Genomic DNA, 23,578 nt, shown 5'->3' on the forward strand with positions numbered 1-23,578 from the left:
TCAACACTAACCGAATTTTGTCATTAAGAATGCTCTCACGGTAGAAAAATAGCATGGAGTTATTATCATCTTAGTTATTACTCGTGTAAGTTATAGATTCAAAGCACATAATATGTTGGAGGAAATTAAAAATATTTAGAAATTAGAAACTCACTAATTCCTAAAGAGACAATGTAGAGCAAGTAAAGGTTGGGTCATGCATCACATTGGTAATTAGTTAGACTTGAATACTTGATAGGTGCATTGGGCTCCCTCCCTGTCAATGTTAAGCACATCCTTCATCTTTGTATGCGTTTCTAAATAGTTCAATTGGCACAGAACCTCAGTTACTGAAATTTTTATGTTGGATTTGTGAAGGTGGTCAGCAGTTTGTTATGGGTTTCATATATGTAACATAATTTCATTTGAAAGTGTGCATGCAATTACATGATATAAAAGCATAAATACGTGCAACATTAACCGAATTTTAACATCGAGAATGCTCTCACAGTAGAAAAATAGCATGGAGTTATTATCAAAATTTGGCATATTAGTTATTACACATATAAGTTATAGATTCAAAGCACATAATATATTGGAGGAAATTAAAAATATCTAGAAATTAGAACTCATTAATTCCTAACACTTCAATCGTTTCCTATTTTTTTACAAATTCAGTTACTGAAACAAATAGTCAGAAAATGTATTCAGTTTGCTGGTGTTGGTTTGCTTTCTTGTTTGTTTGGGTCTTTTTGGGCCTTGTTGTTAGTTTTCCTTGGGAGGTTTTGGGCCTCTTTGCGTAATAATTTCTTTTAATTAAATAAATTTACTTGTTGTTTGACCAAAAAAGAAAAATTGTCTAGGAATAAAGTAATACAAAATTTTACCAATGAACTCATTCTATATGGTCAATACATCTGTTAAGTAACTTTAAGTTCTAGTCTTACTATATTACACCTTTATCAATTCTAACTTTATTCATGTAAACGCATCATATGCTATATGCGAAATTAAAATAAGTTAAGTATCTACACAAAGAAGATATTTAATTCCAATTCGTGAACGTTATTGTTATTGTTTTATTTTTTACTGGTGTTATACTGTTATTGTTGATCTTCAATGTTTTATATTCTGAAAGAGCCCATAAACACTTATCAAATTAGTTGGGCTTGCCCTTCCAAAAAAAATAATTAATCGATCTTGCATTCGGCCTCGTCCAAATGAGTCTTGAATATTTGTCCAGGAGTTGCTATTCACACGCAAACGCTGAAAACCAAAAGCCATCAAAACTTTCTACTTGTGCCGCTGCTTCTAACTTTTTAGTTGTTCCTCCTATATATGCCAAACTAGACAAGTTTTGATGCGGATAAGTGGATTACCCAAGTGGATTCGTTTTCACATAAAAATGAAAGAGGACCCAAATGGATTGGTGAAAGCAACCCAATCCTAAAGAACTACCTAAGCATGACAAAGCAAAAGAATTTAAAAGCAAATGTCATATCATGCATACTCTAAATTGCCTCTAACCTGTAATTACAATATGATTAATTTTTTTTAAAAAGAGGAGGAGACCAACTATGAACCAACATAACTAATCTAGACCAAAACTTTCCCAAGTTTCTTACCAATCCAACCCAATTCTCAAACAATTAGCTGCTCACTTTTTCTTACTTTTTCTGTTTCAACTCTTTCTGGTCATTTTACCATCTTTCAAATGAAACCATATATAAACCTATTTCCACACTCCACCTCCATCACCAACCAACCTCTTCTCTTCTTCTTCTGCTTCCCTTCTCTCCCACTTAATTTGACCACAAGCAACCACCGAAGAACATGAATCACAGTGACCATGTTCATATTGCCTATTACTTTGTCATCTCCCTCCTCACCACGTCTCTTATTGTTCTCGGTCTTGTGCTTCTTCTGACCCTCCTCTGCAATAGGAAACAGAACACTGATGATCAATCTGAAGAAACTGTAATCCCAGCTAAGATTTGTGCCAGAGTATACCCTTTAACCGATATTGATGCCGCCACAGATGGCTTCAACCGCAGAAGAATCGTCGGTGAGGGCCGTTTGGGAACTGTGTATGCTGCAATATTCGAAAAGGGGGAGATAGCGGCCGTGAAGAGAATTCATCCGAGGCTTGTGTTGGGAAATATTGGTTTTGGGTTTTCAAGAACACTTGGCTCTCTCTCATTGGCTCAACACCCCAATGTAGTGCCCATTGTTGGGTACTCAGAAGCACCAGGTGAGAGAGTCATTGTCATGGAGTTTGTAGGTATGGTTTGCTTGGATTTTTACTTGCATCAAAACCCAGATGGGGCTTCTCTGTTGGATTGGAACCACAGGCTTAAAATTGCAGCAGGGGCAGCAAGAGGGCTTCAGTACTTGCATGAAGGAGTTGCTCCAAATATTGTTCATGGATGTGTGAAGGCTTCAAATATCTTGATTGATGTGAAATTCTGTGCCAGGGTTTGTGATTATGGTCTATCATTTTTGGCACCAAAAGAGAAGAGGGGTCTAGTTGGTTATGTGGATGATGAGTATTGGAGAGGAGGTGGTGTGTGCAAAGAGAGCGATATGTTTGGTTTTGGGGTGGTTCTGTTGGAACTTCTGAGTGGGAGACGATGTGATGAAGGGTTTCTAGTGAAATGGGCAATGCCATTGATTCAGGAGATGAAGTTTAGTGAGTTTTTGGACCCAAGACTTGTTATTCCTCATGACATTAGGCCTCTTGTCAGATTGACCAAAGTTGCCTCGACTTGTGTTAGTAATTCCAGAAAGAGCAGACCTTCAATTAGTCAAGTCACAACTATCCTCAACAATTTGGAGATTGATTCAACGTGAATACATTTTTGTAAGTCATTTTGATCACTTTTAAATTTATTAATGAGAGCCGCTCTAAATCGCGAAAACAAACTCTTTCAACAATTTTCACAATTCTCCAGCTGCATCGTTGTTCCACATCAAAGTCAGTGTCATTATGAGCTTGTATTAGGAAAAGGTTGCAATCCTTAGTATATAATTAGAATTCGGTAGCTCCGTAGCTACTAGGAATTGGAAATTTGGGGGTTTTCTTTTGACTTGTATGCTATTTTTTACGAAGAGTGTAAATGCACAGTTTGGGTGATATGCAATAGTTTTCACACTTGGTAGAAGCCTATTGGTCGGTGTGTTTTGGATGGGAGAAATGTTTGAAATGAAAGATGCGACTGTGACTTTGTCTTCTGGTGCCGAAAGAGGACCCAATATTTTGTAGTGTTCTTTGAATTTGATTGTGTGTTGTTTTTTGCTTCTCATTTTTCTATTTGAATGTACATATTTATAAATGGTATACATATAAATGGAATATCAATTGGTTACATATAAATGGAATATAATTTTTTTTTTTTGACAAGGGCTATATATTGCATGTTAGACAAAAGTCTGAATTTTAGTCCTTTAGATGTGGGAGAGTTCATATTCTCAATATTATATATATATATATACATACTTCGGCTTAGTAACAGTTGCGGCTTGAGCCGAACCAATGGAGAAAAGACGATTTTGTCCTTCTTTTTCTTCTTCTTTTAATTACAATTGGCCATGCTTTTGTTTTTCTCCACGCTTCTAGACCAGATCTTTTTCCACGCTTATGTTTTTCTCGCTTCTGGTTCTCAATACTCACTTGCGAAATCAGATTCCAAAATCACATAAACACGAAGAAAAGCAGTGAGAGCATAGAAATTCAAATCAGCAGAGACGAAAGAGCCCAAAAACGTGAGAAGTATTCGAGAGACCAATATACAAGGTTAAAAGTAAGGATATCCACTACAAGATGAAATGTTTAATTAGTATAAACTTAATATAAAATTTAGACTTTTGGGATCTTGTATTCTCAGCAAATGAAAAGGAGAATGAAGAAAAATGTTTTCAACAATCATCATCAAACAGGAGTGCTACATAACTGAGGGGATTGGTAGGAACATCTTATCGATTTGATCTATTACAAAATAAGAGACAAGGAAAATTCTAGTTTGATTTTGTTTAAACTCTACCCTGTACGTCGTCATTCATCTGAGATTGCTAGCATCAGAGCCCAGATCTCGGCCACATGGTTATAGTTATTCTTTTACTGAATAGTTCAATGGGCCAGGCCCTTCATTTCTATGGACTTATTTAGACGCTGAATTGAGGGGGATCCCGTTGAGTTTTTCATTTTTTTTTTCTTTGTATTTGAAGTTTTAGTGGCGAACTTGTGGGCAAAGGTGTATTCTTTTAATTTTCGTTTGCGTTTCCATCTCATCAGTTTGATTACGCCTAGCTGCCTGAATTTTTGCTTCCTTCTATGGCTAGTATTATCAGTTTTTTTGGAGTCTTTTAACGACAAAATTTATTTTTTTACGAAAAGATTTTGGTTATCAATAGTTCGCTAACCAAATATATATATAATTATTTTTCAAGATCATTAGGTTAGCCAAAGACAAGGTTTAGGCATAATTCACCTTTGCCTATGCCAGCCCTGCAAGACACCTTCACGGCTTCACTTCATATGATTCGAAAGAAAGGAAAATCATTAACAATTTAACAAGAGAAAGAAGCCAAATGCGCTCCAATTGTTTAAACAAATGACATTTTTCTTTTGTTTTCATTTGCCAATAATGGTCTTTTCGGTAAACATCACAGTTGTCCGTCGTGCAACGCAAGCAGTAATTGCTACACAATTAACACACAAATCTCAATATCCATCTCTCTTTTTCATGTTCGTTACAAAATTTATTCGTAAATTAATTGATTCCTCCTCAATGAAAAGAACTACCATTTATTTTGGACAACCCTGGCTAGCAAACAATCACCACGTACTGTTAGAGACATCCCTGCACAGTGGTCTTTCACTAATGAACATGTTTTTCGCAAAGCCAACATGATAGCCGCGGGATGCATGCCTTCATTTTTTAATTTTTTTTGGAGTTGAGGTAATAAATTTATAATAACGTACTAGCACACTGTATTTTAGCCAACTAATCTTCTAATATTTATGCCAGTTGATTTTTGACGATTCTCAGTTTTGTAAACTTCTAATAGCATACATTCAAAACTAACCTATTAATATGTATGCTAGCTTTTGACGATTCTCGTTCTTTAAACTTCTAGGCGCACATAGAATAACGTTTCATCTACCTTATATGCATGGCGATTTCCCAGAAATCTTCCTTACAGCTAGTGTACTGTATTTTCATCATAGAAACAAAAGGCCAGGTAATTTACTCCAATAGTCAATGAATTCGTCAAAGGGGAGACTTGACTTGGACGAATTCATTGACTATTGGAGTAAATTACCTGGCCTTTTGTGTTCTTCGTATCTAGCTTCACCGGCCAATCACCATGTAAGTGAAAAGTAATTGCTGATTATGTTTCCTGAAAGTCACCCATAATTTGCAGAAAGTCTTGGATTCCCATGCAATCATTACCTTTAGGTCACAATGTCATTGCATTTTCATCTTTATATTCATGACCTATTTGACTGTATATGATCCTCATCCAACTAGAGCTTAATTAGTTTCGCTTTAGTGGAACAGCCAACTTCTATGCTTCTACATGAATCACCTATATATCCAGTTATATCCAAAATAGGGAAACAAATCAAAAGAAGTTGGTTGACAAAGTCTTTATAAAACCCTAATCCACACGCCAAGGCAAGAAAAACCCAACAGAGCCAAAGCTTCCTGGTGAAGCTTTCTGTGTTGCGTGGCTTCGCCCAGAAGGCTCATGCAGATGTGTATATGACGGCTGGTACACGAAATATATATATACACACACACACACACACACACACATATATATACGCGGCGCAGACGCGCAGTTATCCTCTTCAATAAAACAAGCCCAAGTGGAATAGAACTTGACGTGGCTCGTGGTGATTGGGAGGTGGTAACCTTCTTGAGGAAGGAAACCCTAAGACTACGACGGTCGACGTTATTGTAGTCGTTCTGCCAAACCTAAAAGTGACATATGTATACTCATATAGCATTTAATCGAAATTAATCACGTAATAATTTCATGTCAATACGTTGAAAACGATTCATAATTCATAGGCAAACTAATTAACGAGGTTGATAACTCATGCAATTAAATGGAATTGGGATTAAAGAGTATTATTAATTGTAGACCTGTAAATGAACCGGATTTTGATTCAGACCCGCTCCAGATCCGTGGCTATTAGACAAGTTTGGATCGAAAATTTTGATCCGTTGATCCGTTAATAATTCGAATCCATTAACCTGTTTATTTAACGGATCAAATACGGATTTAGGTCGATCCGATCCGTTAATGATCCGTCCCGTTTTCGTAATAATAAAATATTATTTTTAAAAAAATATAAAATATAAAAATATGAAGTATTTCTAATACAAATTTTTTGCAGAAATCTAAGAGACAGTCCATCACTCAAAATTTCAAGAAGCATTAAGAATTTTGATAATGTAATTCTACTTTTGGTGATGCTTTTCATATTGTTTTAATATTTTATTAATATCTTATGAGGTATCATGATATAAATTTAATATTACTATTTAAAATTTTAAAATATTTGAAATTATAAACGGGTCGGATTAGCAGATCGGGCATCCATTAATCCGGCGGATACGGATTTATACGGATTTGGATCAAGCTATCAATGATCTGTCGGGTTAACTAAGCGGATTTGGATCGAATTTTTTTTTTAAGTAAAAGGATTTGGATTTAAGTTGATCTGATCCAAATCCGATCCATTTACAGGTCTAATTAATTGTTTTGTTCGTTAAATTTAAATAAATTTAAAGAAGCATCTTAATCTTCAAAAATAATAACTAGACTATTGTTTCTCCAAAATTAACCACGTTTCATCAAAGCTACAAAATATCATACAGTAGAATTTGGAGCAGACATAGAGCATTTCATCGAAATCTCCAACCACCTTCATCTCCAAAAATATGTTCTTTGATTCCATATTTTATCCTTATTTTCTGATGGGAGAAAGAGAAAGACAGTGATTCCTTGCTTGGGATTAGAAGTCTACGTGAAGAAAAAGAGAAAAAATGGGAATATACAACAAAGGTTGGTATTGTATGGTATTAATTATCAAACCCCCAAATATGCAAAAATGTTTGTTCGTACGTATGTGTCTTATAAAACTTGTACACTATACCATATCTTTAGGGACACTCTAGGTTGACACTGCAGCTAAAGCCTCCAAAGAGGTAAAACGTCTCCAAGAGAATAACCTATGTTGCCCCCTCTCCACTCTAACCCACCATTTTTTAGTTTTTTTTTTTTTTTAGATAATTAGTTTGTTCTTCGCCACGAGTTGAACTTTTGTTAACCACCTGTTGTGGTAAGGCTGGTCGAGCAGCTTACCATAAAACCCCTAATATCTCACATTCGAGTCCCAACTTCCACCAATTTATGACCAACAGGTTTGAATGGTCTTCAGATTTGTGCGTCTGAGGCGAGAGATTAGTCTGAATTTGCTAGAATACCTTTGTGAACCTCGATCAGGATATTGACTAAATGGCTTCCGATCCAAGCAAAAAAACAAAAACAAAAAATTAAACCCTTGTTTTAGTACTACGTGGAAAAGAAGAAAAGAGAATACCTGGCCAATAAGATAACACACACCGATTCTTCGATCCGAACATGTACACGCAATACAAACCCAACTTGTCCTGCAAGCAACCTTTACTATTTCTAGAAATTTCTTGCCCCTCTTAATTTTTTATATAGCTTTCTGAAACTCAGCTTAGCTCAGCCCACAGCCGTTGTTCTTCTTCTTCTCACTTCTTCTCCTCTAGCTCTTTCTGTTGCGGCGAGGATTTGGATTTGAAATTTGTAATTTATTCTCTGATGTGAGGCAGACTGATTAAGGAAAACGTGCTCGAAAAGCGACGGTTTGCTTGCTTTAGAAGACCTCTTGCTGAGATCGAGTTTGGTAAATTATATATATATATATAATTATATATATAGCTAGCAAGAAAAAGTGGAGGAAATAGGGAGGAACAAATTTGGGGTCTGGTATGAGCGGCCTCAGAAAAAGTCTAGCAGCACAGAAAAGGATCAGATCAACAGCAGCATGACATGGCACTCTGATGACGATGAGGAAGAAGAGAGGGCAATTCAGTCAGTTGCTCCCTCTTCTGCAACTAATTATCCTCAATCTAAGAATAATAAGACCAATGAAATATCATGCCCATCTTGTGGCCACCCTATAGATATTCAAGACCAGGTACTTGACTGATAATTTGATATTGTTTCGTAATTTCAGTTTTTAATATTTCAATTATTCCGTTCGATTTTTATGATTTTTTTTGTTCTTCTTATTAATTGAAGGCTGGAATTCATGATTTGCCGGGACTACCAGCAGGGGTGAAATTTGATCCGACGGACCAAGAAATTCTTCAACATTTGGAGGCAAAAGTGCTCACTGATACCAGAAAGCTTCATCCACTCATTGATGAATTCATACCAACGCTTGAAGGAGAGAATGGAATTTGCTCTACCCACCCAGAAAAGCTACCAGGTTAATTTACATAAATATCAACTTTGTTTTTTTTAGTGCTTAGCTTGGTTATATGATTTCGGTTTAGTATTACTTTAGAAGTAAAATTGCATCAAAGTTTAATTTAGCTCAAAAGATGGATCAATGCTTGAATTTTGTATATCATGATTTGGGTAAACTTGAAATTTACAAATCTTTTACTTCTTTTTAATCAGTACATATTCACAATCTTGGAATTTCATATTTTTCATCTTGGTATATATGTGTCTAACTGTCTATTTCTAGATATCACATTGATGGCATCATCTAACTACCACATGAGTTTTACTTGAAAAAAGACACGATTTTTGCTTGAATGGGAAAATTTCTCGTAAGAAAATAAATTTCAAGCATCTGTTACATAAAATCATATGTAAAAGATACCATATATATGAATTAGAGTTTACTATAAATAAATTATAACTGCAATTAGAGTCACATACCATATGAACAACATTAGCTTAGTGGATGTCATTTGCACTATTGGATAAGGTCAAGTTCCAATCCCTTCACCATATAAGCATATGTAGTAAACTGCTGATTATAGGCTTTACTAACAATATATTATTTCATCTACTGGCAGACACTTTTTTTTTTCTGGTTTGTTTTGGTACCAGTTATACTGTTTTCTTCATCTATACATCACCCTTTAAGTCCATTTATGCAGGAGTGAACAAAGAAGGACAGATCCGCCACTTCTTTCACCGACCCTCAAAGGCCTACACCACCGGAACTAGGAAGCGCAGGAAGGTTCACACCGAAGAAGATGGAAGCGAGACGAGATGGCACAAAACAGGCAAGACAAGGCCGGTCCTCACCAACGGAGCAGTCAAGGGTTTCAAAAAGATCTTAGTCCTCTACACCAACTACGGCAGGCAAAGGAAGCCCGAGAAGACAAATTGGGTGATGCACCAGTACCACCTTGGTAACAATGAAGAAGAAAAAGATGGGGAGCTAGTGCTATCTAAGGTCTTTTACCAAACGCAACCTAGGCAATGTGGTATGGGCACTCCAGGCATCAGAGATGGTGGTCCTCCATTGTTGAATCCATTTGATAGTCATCATCATAAAGGTCATGTGAATATTCGAAGTGGGCAAGATGGTAATTCTCTTCCTCTTCCTCTTCCTCCAAAGAAAGCTGGTGTTGTGGAATATTACAATCATAACCAACCTGGTCCTTTCATGAACTATGATCATCCACATCTGATTCAAGGAGGCCAGAATAGGGATATTCCAGCTCAACTAATTCCTAACATGGTTCTTCAAGGTGACGGGTCATCGTTGTTTCGATATAATACTGCAGATACAAGCAAAGGAAAGCTAATTGAGAGGAAAATATAGTCATGGGTCTATATCATGGCCATGGATATATGGAAAAGTTTTTATATTGAGGTAGCTTAGCTAGTTTAGGGCAGCAGTGACATTATACCTTCTTTTTACCCCATGCCATTTATACTCTTCCGTTTTGAATTGGACAATTATATCCTTTTGATTATTGACTTGTTGCTGTACAATATTCAAAAAATGACTTTCTTGTGAAAACAAAAAATTATGGATTCATATGTTAACATCCTAAAAAATTTATGGATTATTGGAAAGATTAGGCGTCATGCATCCTCTAGTCTTTATTTATTAATTTCTTTTTTTTGTTCATATCCTTTCATAGAAAAAATAAATCTGAAAACTCATTTGGTTCTTCAAGTCCCTTGAAAGTTATGAAATTGAACCTTGAAAGTTATGGTCGAAAACCCGAATTTTCATTTTCGAGAGGGGGTATAAATAGGGAATTACCATTTTGGGTAAGTCATTTTTCACTTCGGCTACAATCAGAAATCTAAAATTAGGGGTGTAAATGAGCCGAGTCGGAGCGAATACTAAGGTGATCATGTTCGGCTCATTTGCTTTTTATCGAGCTCGAGCTGGGCTAAAGCTTGAATTTTTTTTTTTCATGCTCAAGCTCGGCTCGGCTTGATTTATTAGACTAGCTCAAGCTTGAATAAGCTTGGCTTTGCTCATTCGACTTTAAATTTAAAAAATAAAAAAGCAAGAAAGAAAAATTAAAATAATAATCCAAATTTGACTTTATTGGAATGTATTTTACTTAAATTCTCAGATTCTCTTCCAATTGAAATAAAGGTAATAAAAAGAATTAAAGATTTGAGATTAGAAAATTATATTTTTATTTATACTATAAATTTTCATGATCGAGTCGAGCTTTAACAAGCTCGAGCTAATCATGAAAAAAAGAGCTACTCACGAGCTAGACGAGCCGAATATATCCCTGTTCAAGCTCGGCTCGTTTTTTGTCAAGCTTAATATTGAGCTCAAGCTCGGCTCATTTATCTTACAAACACGAGCCGAACGAGCTAAAATCGAGCCGAATACGAGTCGAACACAAGCTGTATCAAACCTATTTACAGCCCTACCTAAAATCCTCGCCACTTGACCCGCGTATCGGATCCAACGGGTTCTTGGCCGTCTGGTCTACCCAAACCACCGCACAGGGTCCATCTGGAGAGCCTCTCCACGTCGATGATGTTTCCGGATTCACTTTCCCTTGATAATTGACCATCGCAACAAATTGAAGCGAGGAAGCCTTCGGCAGCAGCGCGACACGACTTAGTTAGAGCTCTCTTCTCCGGCCACCTCAAGCGACGCCACCAAGCCATCAATTGGATCGGCTGCCCGGGTCGAGTGGCGAGGATTTCAAGTTTTCCAATTTTAGCCGAGGTGAAAAATGACTTTCCCAAAATGGTAAGTCCCTATTTATACCCCCTCTCGGAAATGGAAATTCGGGTTTTTAACCATAACTTTCATGTATGAACTCCCTTTTGGGCGTGCTATGTGTCGACAGACTCGGTGTAACGTTTTCTACAACTTTCATGAAGGTAGTTTCCTAGTTTGCAAGGAATAAAAGTCAACTTTTGGGAGTACTTAAAAGTAAATTAGTTTTCATTTACCGTCCGAGTGACCAGTAAACTGGTAACAAAATATCTGAAACAATACTCTAAAGTTACCAACCCTGGTAGTTCTCCTCGCACTTGTTGTAGTAGGAACGCAAATGAGGATCCTATAGATCTCAAGGTCAAATAAAATTGCAATATTAGCTGAATAATAGTTGCGGAGCTATAAGCACAACCAAGAGTACAGTGGTAAGTTCTGGATTTATGTTTGCCGCGTTAATGTTGCAGTCAAGCATATACATGTACATCTTCGGGATGAAAGTGGATTTAGGAAACTTAAGTCTGGAAAATCGAAAGGAAAACATATCGGACGATAAAATCACAGGGGCCGACCTTGCCACCGAAGAACGGAGCAGCAGACTCAACTCCACATACGCCTACCGCCTACGTCGATTAAATCCTGTGGCTCAGCTAGCAGAGCCTGAACCTTTTGATGGTGATGATGACTGCGGATTTGGAAGTGTCTCGCTAACAATGGAAGGTGTTTCATGATTACCACAGTACTGAGGATTATTATGTGGAGCTTCCACTACTAGAGCTAGAGCAGTTGCTTCTTGCACAAGTACTAGACTACTAGTGGCAAAACCATGTAATCACTCTTTGCGAGCACCATGGCTAACTACCTCTACCCCTAGCTCTCTCTTTTAGCTATGATCTTTTTGTAATGTGTTGAAGACAAAACCAAAACTGTATTTATAGCCTCCCAAGTTCTGGTTCCTTCATTTGACGAGTCGTGAATAATGAAATTATTGAATGGCAATGACATCTGCTTATGATGCTATGATATAGCCTTTATAAGTAGTGTAATTGGATGGATGAGTAACTTCCTAATCAGTTAATCTTCCATTTACGTAATTGTCAATTATGCACACGTTCTTGATTACTTTCAGCTTGTTTTGATGGTCGATTGGTTTAAAAACATCGAAAAAGACGAACAGACTTGTCATCCAAATTGAAGCTCGATTTCTATTTTAGAACTGGATTGTAATAGGAAACAATAATTCACAAATTCACAGAACTCACCCAGAGCAGCGAGCTCCCCCAAAGAAAAAGAAGAGTGGTACTGGCTGCTTAAATTACGTCTACACGAAGCACACTCACACTAACAAATAAAATCCCGCAATCGACCAGACTGAGTCCAACCTAAAATAAAAAACTGACCAGACTGAGCAACATCAACATACATACCCACACCGGCTTTTCGACATAAGAACATAACTACGAAGATAAAGACAAAGTACTAGAGTCGCCTAAGGAATTGTTACGGTCATAACTTTTTGTACATCAGCTCTAGCGTTCACAACTTTTGAAGAATGCACTTCTCATATAGTGTGAGGATCTCCCTTTTGTTGGGGTTCCTTAACTGCAGCAGCTCAGCACCAAAATTATGCTTTGTTAGCTCTTGCTTCAGTTTCTGGACTGTGAACTTTGTGTAATCTTCTGGATTGGTTTGCTGACTGCGGCTATCCTCATCTCCCCGGAATACCGAACCACCATCTTCTGTTTGCGCATGCTTCAGAGGGCTAGTAGTACTCCTAGACTTCTTATTTACTCTTAAGATCCGGTCACTCAATTCCCCGTCTTGAACTGAGTCCACGTCCATGTCAAAGTCATCTACCCTTGAACGCTTCCCATGTGAAGCAGTCCTAAGCTTACTATCCAATGCAGTTTCATTCAGGCGAACAGAAGTCAATTCTTGCTGGAGTTTATCGAGTTTTGCTTGTGCAGATTGTAGCTGATGAGAGAGGGCTTCTGCCCTATTGTTTGCGTCTGCATGTGCTGCACGTTCACTGTCCAGAAGACCTTGAAGGACTTGAACTGTACTAGTTCTCTGCTCATTGTTCGACTCCAATAATGATTCTATTTCTTTCTCCCTTTCTTCAACTCTTGCCTCCAGTAGAGAAATTTTGTGATGAGCTCCCCTTTCTGATGCACGGATTCCGTCCAACTCAACTTCCAAGTCTCTTTTCTCCCTCTGTAGACTTTCAATATGCCTCTCAGCCCTCTCAATTTGAGCCAACCTTTCTATTGCCAGCCTCTGCATCTCCCCCTTTTCCTTTTGAGCTATGTCTGCTTGAGCTCGTGCTTTATCAGCAATATCAGTTGCTCTAGTGGCTTCTTTTTCAGCAATTTTACACCTTTCTTGGACTTCATCCAATCTTTTGATCTCAGTTTCATATGTCTGCTTTAGATGGATCTTCTCCTGCTCCAGTATCTTCTTTTCTCTTTCAAATGAATTGGCCTTGTCATTTGCAGCTTCTAATTTTCTACTCAGCTCCTTGATTTCAAGCTTTCCTGATGATATTTCAGCATCATAACTATCAATTTTGGACCTGGCAGCCTGCAGACAATATGTTCACAGTCAAGTACTACCATTGACATATAAATAAGTTAAAACACAAAGACACCACGCACAATTGAAGCAAACATATGCAAATTACAGAAAACCAAAGCTTGTAGTAAACCACATAAGCTTGTAGACAGATGGCGGATTGAGTTAAACCACATAAGCTTGTAGTAAACAACAGAGATAACAGAATAACAAAAAAGTGGGGAGAGAGAGAGACACACACACACACACACAAATTTATAACACAACGTCTAGAAACTCAAAATTACCTTTAGTTCCATTTTTAGAGTTGTTAAGCACTGCTCAGCATGTTCAATCTTTGCTGTCTTTTCCTTTATGTCTTCCTCCTTCATATTCATCAACAAAAAACAAATCAAAACCCTGTTTGATTATATATAAGAAACCAGAGAATTGGAGCGTAAATGTGTGTGTGAGAGAGAGAGAGAGAAAAGGGGGGGTGGGTTGGGAATACCTTCGCAGCCAAACTACTTGTGAATTCTTCCCTCAAAGCATCTTCTCTCCTTTGTGTTTCCTTACTGGAACGTTCTTGGACAATTGCTGCCTTCTCTAGAGCAGCTTTTGCCTCTCTAAAAGCAATGTCATATTTGCGTTTCCAGTCCTCTGCCTCCTCTTGAGCAGACTGAGATTGTTCCTTTGCAGCAGCCAGCCTTGCTTCACCAGCACTGCATCGAGACTTGAGAACCGCAATTTCAGAACCAGCTTGATCTTCCTCAGCCTTCTGCTTGGAGAGAACCTGCTCATATTTTCTTTGCCATTCTCCTGCTTCTGCTTTTACAGAATCCAAACTCTTACGCAAGCTAGCACACTGATCTCGCAGAGAAGTATTATTTCCTTGCAAGTTGTTAAAACGGACATTGTATTCATCATTTAGCTTGTTCTTGTCATTGAGAGCGTCCTCGTAGCGTTTGACGTACTCCATCTTAGACTGCTTGCTTTCCTCTACCCGCTTTTTCAGTAAACCCAACTCATCTTGCATGGCACGGGATCTCAACCTCAAGGTGCCATTCTCTGATTCAACTTTGTTGATTTGCCTCATGATGAGATCAAGAATTGGACCTTCCAAACTGTAAAATTTGGACGACCAAAAAGGGAGGCAAATATCTTCAACAAAAAAAGCAGGCAAATGACTTCAACAAAAGCAAAAAGCAGGGAAGTAAAGAAATACACACCTCTTTCTTAAAAAGAAAGCTAGTTGCTGCCATTTTAGTGGACCCCGACTTGCCTTTTCATACTCAGACATAAGGTCACCAAGAATCTAGAATATAAAATGTGAGGTGCACATTTCAGGACCCATTAATAAACATGTTGAATACGTGAGGGAATTGATTGCGGACACGTCTTACCTTCAGAACATTATCAATATTAGCATCACTAGCATGGCAAGCGCTCCTCAGCTTGCCTTCCATCCTTTGTATAGCATTTATACATTGCAACTCTGCCTCCATATATGCATTCTTCTTATAATCCTGTATAGCAGCCGATTCAAATCAACACATTTATATGATGGATGAGGTCATTGATATATGTATCCAAATAAAAATGAGCACATTAGATTTCTTTATCATGTTTAATGTATGAAATCACATAGATCTTTGCAAACTATTTATCACAAGTCAATGTTAAATGTATATGATCACATAATATTTTAATCATTTTTAGTAATTACAAAGAAAAAATATAAAGATGAACCGGAAAAACTATTTGCAATGCAACCTCAAAAATAAAATAAAAGAGATGCTAAATGCAAAATCTGTACTCAACAGTGCATATCTAAGTGCTTGAGGTCAACTGAAAAAAAAAAAATATATATATATATATATATATATATATTATGCACTTCTTGTGGCCACGGCCTACTAAGACTAAATTTTTATCCAGTATCATACCTCAAATTCCTTTTTGAGCTGTTTGTGAAGATTCCCTTCATATTTTTTCCTTGTTGGACCACCCCCTACAGCACAATCGTTAAAAGCAGCCAGTGATTTTTGGACTGCCTCTTCATGAGCTTCCCTCAGTGCAGCCTGCAAGATATGGGCAAAAGATAATTAAAATCTTCCACGATCAAGGAAAAATGAAAAGGAAAAAAATTATTGCATTACTTACTTCTTCAGGCAACTTTGAACGGTCAAAAGCAGACCTATAAGCATCAACAGCAGAATCATATGCTCTTCGGCACTCTGCTTCTTCGACACTCTGCAAATTAAAAATATGTAAACTGAGAATGATGGAAGTGAGAAATGAAATAATGATCGCTCATAATGTTAATTTTAGAGTAGTTGACTAGTTCCCAGATAAATTTTTAAATCCTCTCCTTCATTTATTTTTCTATTCAGCAATTAATGCAGATTAAAGTGAAATTAGAATGTCCTTTGTAATTTTCAATTAAGATTAACCAAGTAAAATTTAGATATCGTATCTACTTCCAGTTTTGGTTACTAGTCCCTTGATACCTCCGCATTCCAGTCAGAAGGAAAGATGGTGTCCAACATTTATACAGCAAGAAAATACTGTCATGGAAGCAAATACAGTACTCACAAACACAAACCTGCCATGAAGATGAGATGGTAGGCACTGCACCATTATTAAGAGCATCAAGATAGGACTGAAGGATACCAACTAGAACTGGCCCTGTCATCATAGTGGCCCCAACTTGCTTGGGCCTCGTTCGTTCAAAAACAAACCTTGTCAAAGCATCCAGCCCTGACTTAAATTCAGGCCTTAACTTGTTCAACTGCATAAAAATTCTTCAAGTTGAGCACAGAAATAATACACAGAGAGTAACAGATTTGAGTTCATGACCATTGCGGAGAGAATGTGAAGACAGTAATGAATTACTGACCTGAATTTGATCGAGTCTCCGGAGCTCCTCTTCCTTGTCCACAGGCCGCAAAAGGGTGAAGCATTCTCTATCTGGAAATAGAGCTCTAATGGAGTCCCGTATCTATTTCGAAGATTTGTATGTTAAAAAAATGCCTCCAAGTCAAACATGGATAGCATAATTCAAAAATGCAAGTGCTAAATATGCCTATGACGTTATAAATAGCTCCGAAATGCATATCCACTACCCGAAACAGATTCAATAAAGCATTTAGAAGGCAACTTCTTCAAAGTACAAAGTCAAGATAATGCAGCGATCTTCTCAGAATTAAGGAAGATACCTCATTTTTGGCAGCTACATCTTGTTTTCCTTCAAAAGGCCTCAAAGCAGTCTCTAGATACTCACGGGGTGTTATCTTTCTACCATTATCTACTAATTCGAGATAGAAGTCCTGGAACCAAGACATGGGGGATTAACACAACTGGACAGCCATAGTACATATCGTATTAATTAAGTTGAGTAATCATGAGGTAATTAAAAGAACAATAACAGCCAAAATAATTATGATAGTAGAACTAAAGTCATGAGAATGGTAGGATTACAAAAATAGTTGCAGGGAAAAGAAAAATATAATTCAAAACAAATTACCCTTAGAAGCCAGACAAAAACTGGGGAGAACTGCCCGATTTCAGAGGCTGTGGTTCTTCCTCCAGAGGCTTTAACACGGATATGTTTGGTCACTTGGGTGACCAGAGCAAGACGATCAAGTGAAGCTTCATCTATACCACCCATCTAAGAGAAAAGCCAACATCAGGAAAACTGATAGAAGAAAGATGGATGCATACTGCATCAAATTGCAAATCTCTTTTTCCCTTCACACCCTATACCAAACCTATTTACATGAATAATGGCCACGCCATGAAAATGCTCGAAACAAAGATTTGAAAAAACAAGTCCTAAAGCATAATTAGAAAGCAACAAGCCACAAGGATCAAAGTAGCAGCAGAAGTCTCCTAACCTGATTATAAATGAACATGCTGGATAAGAGAACAGCCAAGGAAAATATTTGTGTGCTGTACGTTCCCTGTCGGATAAAATAAGTTACAATAATTGCAATTAGCTTACAAAGTGACTAAAAGATGCAATGATAAGGAACAACATGTTTATAAAATGAAGAGAGACAAATATCTTAGTAAGTAAAGGAATGAGAGCTAACTGTCTGATCATAAGCATCTATTCCTTCAGTATCCAACAATAAGAGATTGTATTCAGTTCCATCAAGGGCAGTTCTCTTCAATGGTGCACTCCACATCCATAGTCCTTTAGTACATGGGCGATGAGTTGATGCTACTTGAAATCCACTACTCCTTCCAAGAATCTGCAACACAGGAATATCAGCATAATTCTATATGACTTGTAGTGACATTAAACTGGAAGGAAAGCAAACATCAATTATACCGATTGTACACTTCAACACATAAGTAACCTTCTATAAAAAGACTTGACAAGACTATAGTCTATGGAGGCACAGACTAAATGAACGGAAAAGAAGATGTCCTGAACCATTATAAAGTTAAGAGAAACCTGATGGCTAGAAATACTTGTAGAGCACACTTACAACAGAGAGACAATAATAAAGGAAACTGTTTCTTTACTACGCGCCATCTTTAATATCGTTAAGATAATCATATACTGACTTAGGATTCAAGACCATATTATTGAAATTTGCATCTCAAATAACAATATTGCCCATAAGATACACATACATCCATGAGTTGGAATCAACCATACCCCAACATAGTTGGGAAAAACAAAATTAAGGTTTATTCTGAGAAGTACACGAACTACAGATAATATATAGATAAACTGATGCAAACACATAAACACAGAGAACTACATACTTCAAAGAGATAGTAATGTGATTCCAGTGCTATAAGGGAGGTCGAGTGCAACGACCCGTTTCAATGGCTTCAACTAGAGCCAAACAAGGGCATCACAGAGCTCAGACCAAAAGAAAAGGCACAACAGAGTCCAACAACATGCAAGATCTTGGCCTTCGACCTGCTTCAAGCCATGACCTCCATATACATCAATTATTCGGCACTGAGTAGTGAAGCTGCATTACTCTCTCTCCTCTATAATTTACCATTAGCTAGATTGCAACAGTTCTAACTTAGCCTCCTAAGGTTATTTCAGCTAATTACTTCTAAAATCCACAACAGCCTACACCTCACACACTAGAACCACTTCACTTTATCATAACAATTAGGGCAAAAGCTAATCCTCCCTTACCTAAAAATCACAATCCCTAGACTTTCACAGGAAGAAAAATACATAAAAAAAGCATGAAACTTTCACTAACTCTAATCAAAACGAAGACCTAACCTGGTTGAGAATATAGCTCTTGCCCTGGCGAGCGCGACCGCAGACGGAGACGACACCAATCGGCTCCTTAACAAGCTGCAACACCGCGACGGCTTCCGGATCCATCCGGAACCTCCCTTTCTCGTCGGCGTAGACGAGTCGAATCGGCCTAGCCGGCCCAGTCACCGGCCGCGACGGCTGTGGCGGCGAAGGCGAGGACGACGACGACGGAGAGGAGGAAGATTCCGGCGAGGCATCGGAGGCGTTGCCTCCTCTGAACATCCGAAACATCTCTGCACCGTTCGTTACAATTCTCTCTGTAAATTTTTGGTTCTACTGGTTTTGTTTGATAGGGCAAAAAGGAGCAGATACAGGGTTTAAAATTGGGGGAGGGAAAGGGGGTCGAGGTTTTTGAGCTTTACCAGAGAAGAGAGAAAGTGGAGGGTGGGAAATTACGAGTATGGGTCTGATGGGTTTGTGTTTGTCGTTGGGGTGGGTTGAGTTGTGGGAAGGGGTTTCTTGTATTTGTCACTGCTTTATATCGGAACGGACTGCGTGGCTATAAAGCTATCGCTTTTTTTTCTGTTTTTTAAGTCTTTTTTTCAGAAGATTTTGGAGTCTCTTATTTTATTTTTGTATATTTATTTGAAGTCACAAGATGTTGAATTTGATTTCTATATCCATCTTGTTGAGCAACCACGATTTGGCACGTCGGAAAAGTACAATTTTCAAAGTGGTTTTGATAGACCATGATGATATTGGAACTTAAAGAAAAGCCAAAAAGAATAGAGCTAGAAAGAAATGCAAATGAGGTTTTCTTTTTTTCGAGCTCTATTTTCATCGGAACACAACAGCGGAAGGGATAACCAATTAACATGAGGCGCAGAGCAACTAATATTTTCATCGGAACACAAAAGCGGAAGGGATAACCAATTAACATGAGGAGCAGAGTAACTAATGAGACTACAAAGTCGTCGATAAATACAGTCGTCCCCAAATGTCTGGCAAGAAATTAAGCAAATGAGGTGAATGTTGAGATGCCCACATCCTCAACAGAGAAGCGAAATCGAGTTAAGCAGATAGTCGGAGTGAACTAGCAACCACCGACACCTAAAGAAAGCCAGCCTTCAGCTTCGGTGGCATCACACTCGGTGTGTAGTTGTCAAATGATCAATCATTGTACAAATGAATAAACATCAGATCCCAGCGGACATCAGTGTGCGGATAAGAGTACTAGCATGACAATACCAACATTCAGAAAGTGTTAAAATAGTGCCACACTTAAAACAATTGATTGGTGCACAACTGGTTTAGGCTGTAAAACATTCACACATTGTTTCCCCAAGTTCAATACAACACATCCAGAATCTAGAGAAATTAATCCCATTGCATAGGGCTTTTCAATATTTGTCTTACAAAGTCTGAAATGAAGTACAGGACTTCAATTTAGTAGCGGTACTTGGTTGAGTAATCCTTGGGAGCAATCACCAGACCACGTCCCTTCCTCGCGCCTCGGTACACAGTCTCCACAACGTCAATGAACTCCTGCTTGTCCTTGAGAGCCCAGTTGATCTTGTTGTTGTTCCCAGTGCCGAGATCAATCATAATGTGCTTGTTTCTGAAGAAGAACATGACTGTCGAAGGGTCATACAACTCATACATGGTGTTGAAATCAGGAACCTCAGTGATGTCCACAAGGTAAATCACAGCAAAGTTCTTAAGAGTCTCTGCAACATTTGCTAGCACTTCATCCATCTAGTACATAAGACAACAAAAATCCATTAGCCTGCATTTCAATCAAGACTAAATACGTCATAGAAAGAGCAGCTACAAAGATATAAATAATAGGGATTTACCTAAAAACAAATGGCAAGGATTACAGTGTGATTTCATGCACAAGCACTTCTAAATGCATTATCAAATAACCTTATTTCAGAAAGCCTAAGCAGAGATAACACCACCGTTTATTTTTTGATGTGCTACAGTAACATGCTTCTACAGGCTCCTTAATTCCAATCTAAGGTATGATAGAGGCTAACTAGCATTCGATTAATAAAGTCTACATATACAGAGTTGCTAAAAGGGGCACAGCATAAATCAAAAGGCAAACAAAAGACTTTGGTTTATGCATCCAACCAAAAGACTCAGTTAACAAAGTGCTTATAAGTACTTAATCTATACAGTTCATCATGGCCCCTCCATGGTTTACACTTTACATTAAGTGAATGAGGAGTATGTTAACAAGTATCTTCATGAGATTCGTAATACTAAGGGCCACAACAGTCGCAGAAAGACGATGCTTCTTTCACTCTAGTCTTTGCAACAACTCAACTCTAAAACAAAGGTCATCCCATATCTAACTGACCCAAAAAAAATTAAACAAAGAAAGAACACATGCTCAGTCCCGTTTACCAATATCGGTTTTATTTCCATTCTTTCCCAAGACATAACAAATTTATCAAATCACTAAAAACTTGGATCTTCGCCACAGAATTACCAACTATCAATTCACTCGTATGTATATATTGCAACCCACAATCAAAGTATTGTATGCATATACTCCATACACATTTCTCTACTAAAACCCTAATTCAGTCGAATCAAACCAACATGCATATCACGTCTGTAATTAAACCCTGATTTCTTTTAAAGAAAACGCTGGATTGTTTGCTTTGCTAAAGAATATAGAGCTGAATTGTAATCAAACCGAGGATTTCGCCAACCAATTGAATCAATTTTCAGTTAAGAATTGAAAACAACAAGAACAACAAAAAATTAGGGTTCGAAGCTCAAACCTGCATACAAGTCTCATCCCAATCGTGGCCGAACCGGATGACGACGAGACGCTCCTCCTCGGCGAGAATAGCCTGGTCGACGGCCCAGCCGGAGTGAAGATGTGGAAGCAGATACGACATCGTTTCGATGACCTTCTCACTTCTCCAAATTCCCAACTTCTCTTTCTATCGAAACCAAAAGTCTCTGTAAATGGTGAATGATCAAATATAAACTCTGCAAGTCGGCACTCCTTTATGGGTTTTGGAGCCCAAGGCTGCCATGGTTAAAGCACTTCTCATGTTTTGGGTTCAGTTGTGGCCCAATTGCAAAGGTACCATAAATACTCCTCAACAAAAATAACTTTGGAAATTTGAATGATACATTTGTTTGGTACCTCAAATTCATAAACCAAAACTCTGCTGCCCTTTATTATGGGATTCAAATTTGCTCACCACTTTTATTTTTTGGTGATATCACCGCTCTATTAAAACTTGTCACGTCATATAGAATTAATTGAAATTATGTTTTAATAAAACATTATGATTAACCATAATTGTGTTTTATAACATATGATAGTTTTGTATTGAGTGGTGGTGATACCACCAAGGTATTGATTGTGAGCAAATTTGAATCCTTTATTATGTCTATAATTTGATACTTGCTCCTTTCAATTTCAAACATTACGATCAAATTGATAATTTCGTTAAAACTCCATATATTTTAGTATTAAAGGCGTAAATTACATCTCTTCCTCAAAACTGAAAACATATCTGTAGACAAAACTTCAACTCTATACTTTCCAACGTGTCAGTGACATATAGATATATGAAAAGATCGTTGGTGCTTCATCATTATTATTCAATAACAGTATTTTCAAGGTTTATGTTTGACTTTTGGATACAATAAGAAAGCTTCAAATTGGCCTATGAAGGTAGTAGTGTGAGAACAAGCTAGCTAGCTAGCAAGGATACATTTGGGGACTCTAATGTTTACAATATTCTATGATGTCATCATATATCTAAGCTGGCTCTAAGAAATTCAATGAACCAAGAGGATCTAAACAATTAAATGAAAGACATATATAAATCTACATGAAAAATAAAAAATAATTAGGTCTATTTAGCTTTATGAATATATCATACGCGTATTATAAGTGATACATATAATAAATTAATAATACTTGTTATTTTAAATCTTAAAATAATCCGACAGATGCTCTCTGAAATACCTTACGTCTTCAATTTTTAAGCTTGGTCTGCGTCAACTATCATCATGCTTATGTCAATAACAATTTGTATTATTTTGTGAGGCTTGAAATGGCAACATTAACACAGCTTGAATTGGCATCACTAACACAACCCATACCTACCTAATGTGGATCAGGTTGGCTAGCCATCGTGTCATACAGCTATTGTTTATTAATTAGTGGATCCAGTATAATGTTCATGGACATTGTATTTGAGTTGTATCTTGTACCTATATAACTAGAAGTCAAACAACTCACAGGTATATCATTGCTCATCACAAGTCATGACACAGCTTTGATCTTGTACATATCTACTTGGACCTCACTAACAACTGGCATGGGTTAGTGTTATTTTCATAATCTCTAAGTCAATGAATATGTTTGTTAAAATTATAACGACTCAACTCATAAATAAACTAATTTATCTTACAACTACGAAACATAATAATCTAAATTTTGTGAATTTTTTGATACCCTTAATTTAAATTAATCACAGTGTTTCAAATAT

General features: G+C 37.4%; 4 protein-coding genes across 5 annotated transcripts; 2 read left to right on the plus strand and 2 right to left on the minus strand.

Annotated features, from left to right (window-relative positions):
- Positions 1–1,662: 1,662 nt before the first annotated feature.
- LOC112165892 (serine/threonine-protein kinase-like protein ACR4) lies at positions 1,663–2,917 on the plus strand. The gene has a single exon (XM_024302588.2). It carries the CDS (start codon positions 1,813–1,815, stop codon positions 2,827–2,829), a length of 1,017 nt encoding a protein of 338 aa, XP_024158356.1. The 5' UTR covers positions 1,663–1,812; the 3' UTR covers positions 2,830–2,917.
- A 4,803-nt stretch (positions 2,918–7,720) lies between these two features.
- On the plus strand, positions 7,721–10,101 carry LOC112166272 (NAC domain-containing protein 73). 2 transcript variants are annotated; one of them, XM_040507039.1, is made up of 3 exons: positions 7,721–8,221; positions 8,326–8,515; positions 9,117–10,101. In XM_040507039.1, exons 1-3 carry the CDS (start codon positions 8,069–8,071, stop codon positions 9,872–9,874), a joined length of 1,101 nt encoding a protein of 366 aa, XP_040362973.1. In that variant the 5' UTR covers positions 7,721–8,068; the 3' UTR covers positions 9,875–10,101. The 2 variants fall into 2 exon arrangements, with proteins under 2 accessions (XP_040362973.1, XP_024158837.1); XM_024303069.2 differs by having other exon boundaries at positions 7,726–8,221; positions 9,201–10,101.
- Positions 10,102–12,436: 2,335 nt separating this feature from the next.
- On the minus strand, positions 12,437–19,560 carry LOC112165704 (guanylate-binding protein 3). The gene is made up of 14 exons (XM_024302314.2): positions 19,071–19,560; positions 17,902–18,063; positions 17,704–17,769; positions 17,334–17,477; positions 17,026–17,136; positions 16,707–16,808; positions 16,413–16,598; positions 15,971–16,060; positions 15,754–15,888; positions 15,211–15,333; positions 15,037–15,122; positions 14,319–14,931; positions 14,116–14,193; positions 12,437–13,837 (listed from the first exon to the last, which is right to left on the minus strand). Exons 1-14 carry the CDS (start codon positions 19,338–19,340, stop codon positions 12,794–12,796), a joined length of 3,210 nt encoding a protein of 1,069 aa, XP_024158082.1. The 5' UTR covers positions 19,341–19,560; the 3' UTR covers positions 12,437–12,793.
- A 746-nt stretch (positions 19,561–20,306) lies between these two features.
- LOC112165706 (thioredoxin-like protein YLS8) lies at positions 20,307–22,043 on the minus strand. The gene is made up of 2 exons (XM_024302317.2): positions 21,845–22,043; positions 20,307–20,804 (listed from the first exon to the last, which is right to left on the minus strand). The coding sequence occupies exons 1-2, from the start codon at positions 21,962–21,964 to the stop codon at positions 20,496–20,498; spliced, it is 429 nt and encodes a 142-aa protein (XP_024158085.1). The 5' UTR covers positions 21,965–22,043; the 3' UTR covers positions 20,307–20,495.
- Between the last annotated feature and the right edge of the window lie 1,535 nt (positions 22,044–23,578).

This window comes from Rosa chinensis, chromosome 5 (assembly GCF_002994745.2).
Source record: "Rosa chinensis cultivar Old Blush chromosome 5, RchiOBHm-V2, whole genome shotgun sequence".
Lineage (NCBI taxonomy): Eukaryota > Viridiplantae > Streptophyta > Magnoliopsida > Rosales > Rosaceae > Rosa > Rosa chinensis.

What these genes read in the sequence shown, in the direction of transcription:
- LOC112165704 (XM_024302314.2), bottom strand. Translation starts at nt 19,340, where the DNA reads ATGTTTCGGATGTTCAGAGGAGGCAACGCCTCCGATGCCTCGCCGGAA. An exon ending in TAGATGCTTATGATCAGACA is followed by an intron (nt 17,770 to 17,901) that starts GTTAGCTCTCAT and finishes TTTATCCGACAG; the next exon opens with GGAACGTACAGCACACAAAT. An exon ending in CAAGTAGTTTGGCTGCGAAG is followed by an intron (nt 14,194 to 14,318) that starts GTATTCCCAACC and finishes ATGAATATGAAG; the next exon opens with GAGGAAGACATAAAGGAAAA.
- LOC112166272 (XM_040507039.1), top strand. Translation starts at nt 8,069, where the DNA reads ATGACATGGCACTCTGATGACGATGAGGAAGAAGAGAGGGCAATTCAG. An exon ending in CTATAGATATTCAAGACCAG is followed by an intron (nt 8,222 to 8,325) that starts GTACTTGACTGA and finishes TATTAATTGAAG; the next exon opens with GCTGGAATTCATGATTTGCC. An exon ending in CCACCCAGAAAAGCTACCAG is followed by an intron (nt 8,516 to 9,116) that starts GTTAATTTACAT and finishes ATCTACTGGCAG; the next exon opens with ACACTTTTTTTTTTCTGGTT.
- LOC112165706 (XM_024302317.2), bottom strand. Translation starts at nt 21,964, where the DNA reads ATGTCGTATCTGCTTCCACATCTTCACTCCGGCTGGGCCGTCGACCAG. An exon ending in GGGATGAGACTTGTATGCAG is followed by an intron (nt 20,805 to 21,844) that starts GTTTGAGCTTCG and finishes CTTATGTACTAG; the next exon opens with ATGGATGAAGTGCTAGCAAA.
- LOC112165892 (XM_024302588.2), top strand. Translation starts at nt 1,813, where the DNA reads ATGAATCACAGTGACCATGTTCATATTGCCTATTACTTTGTCATCTCC.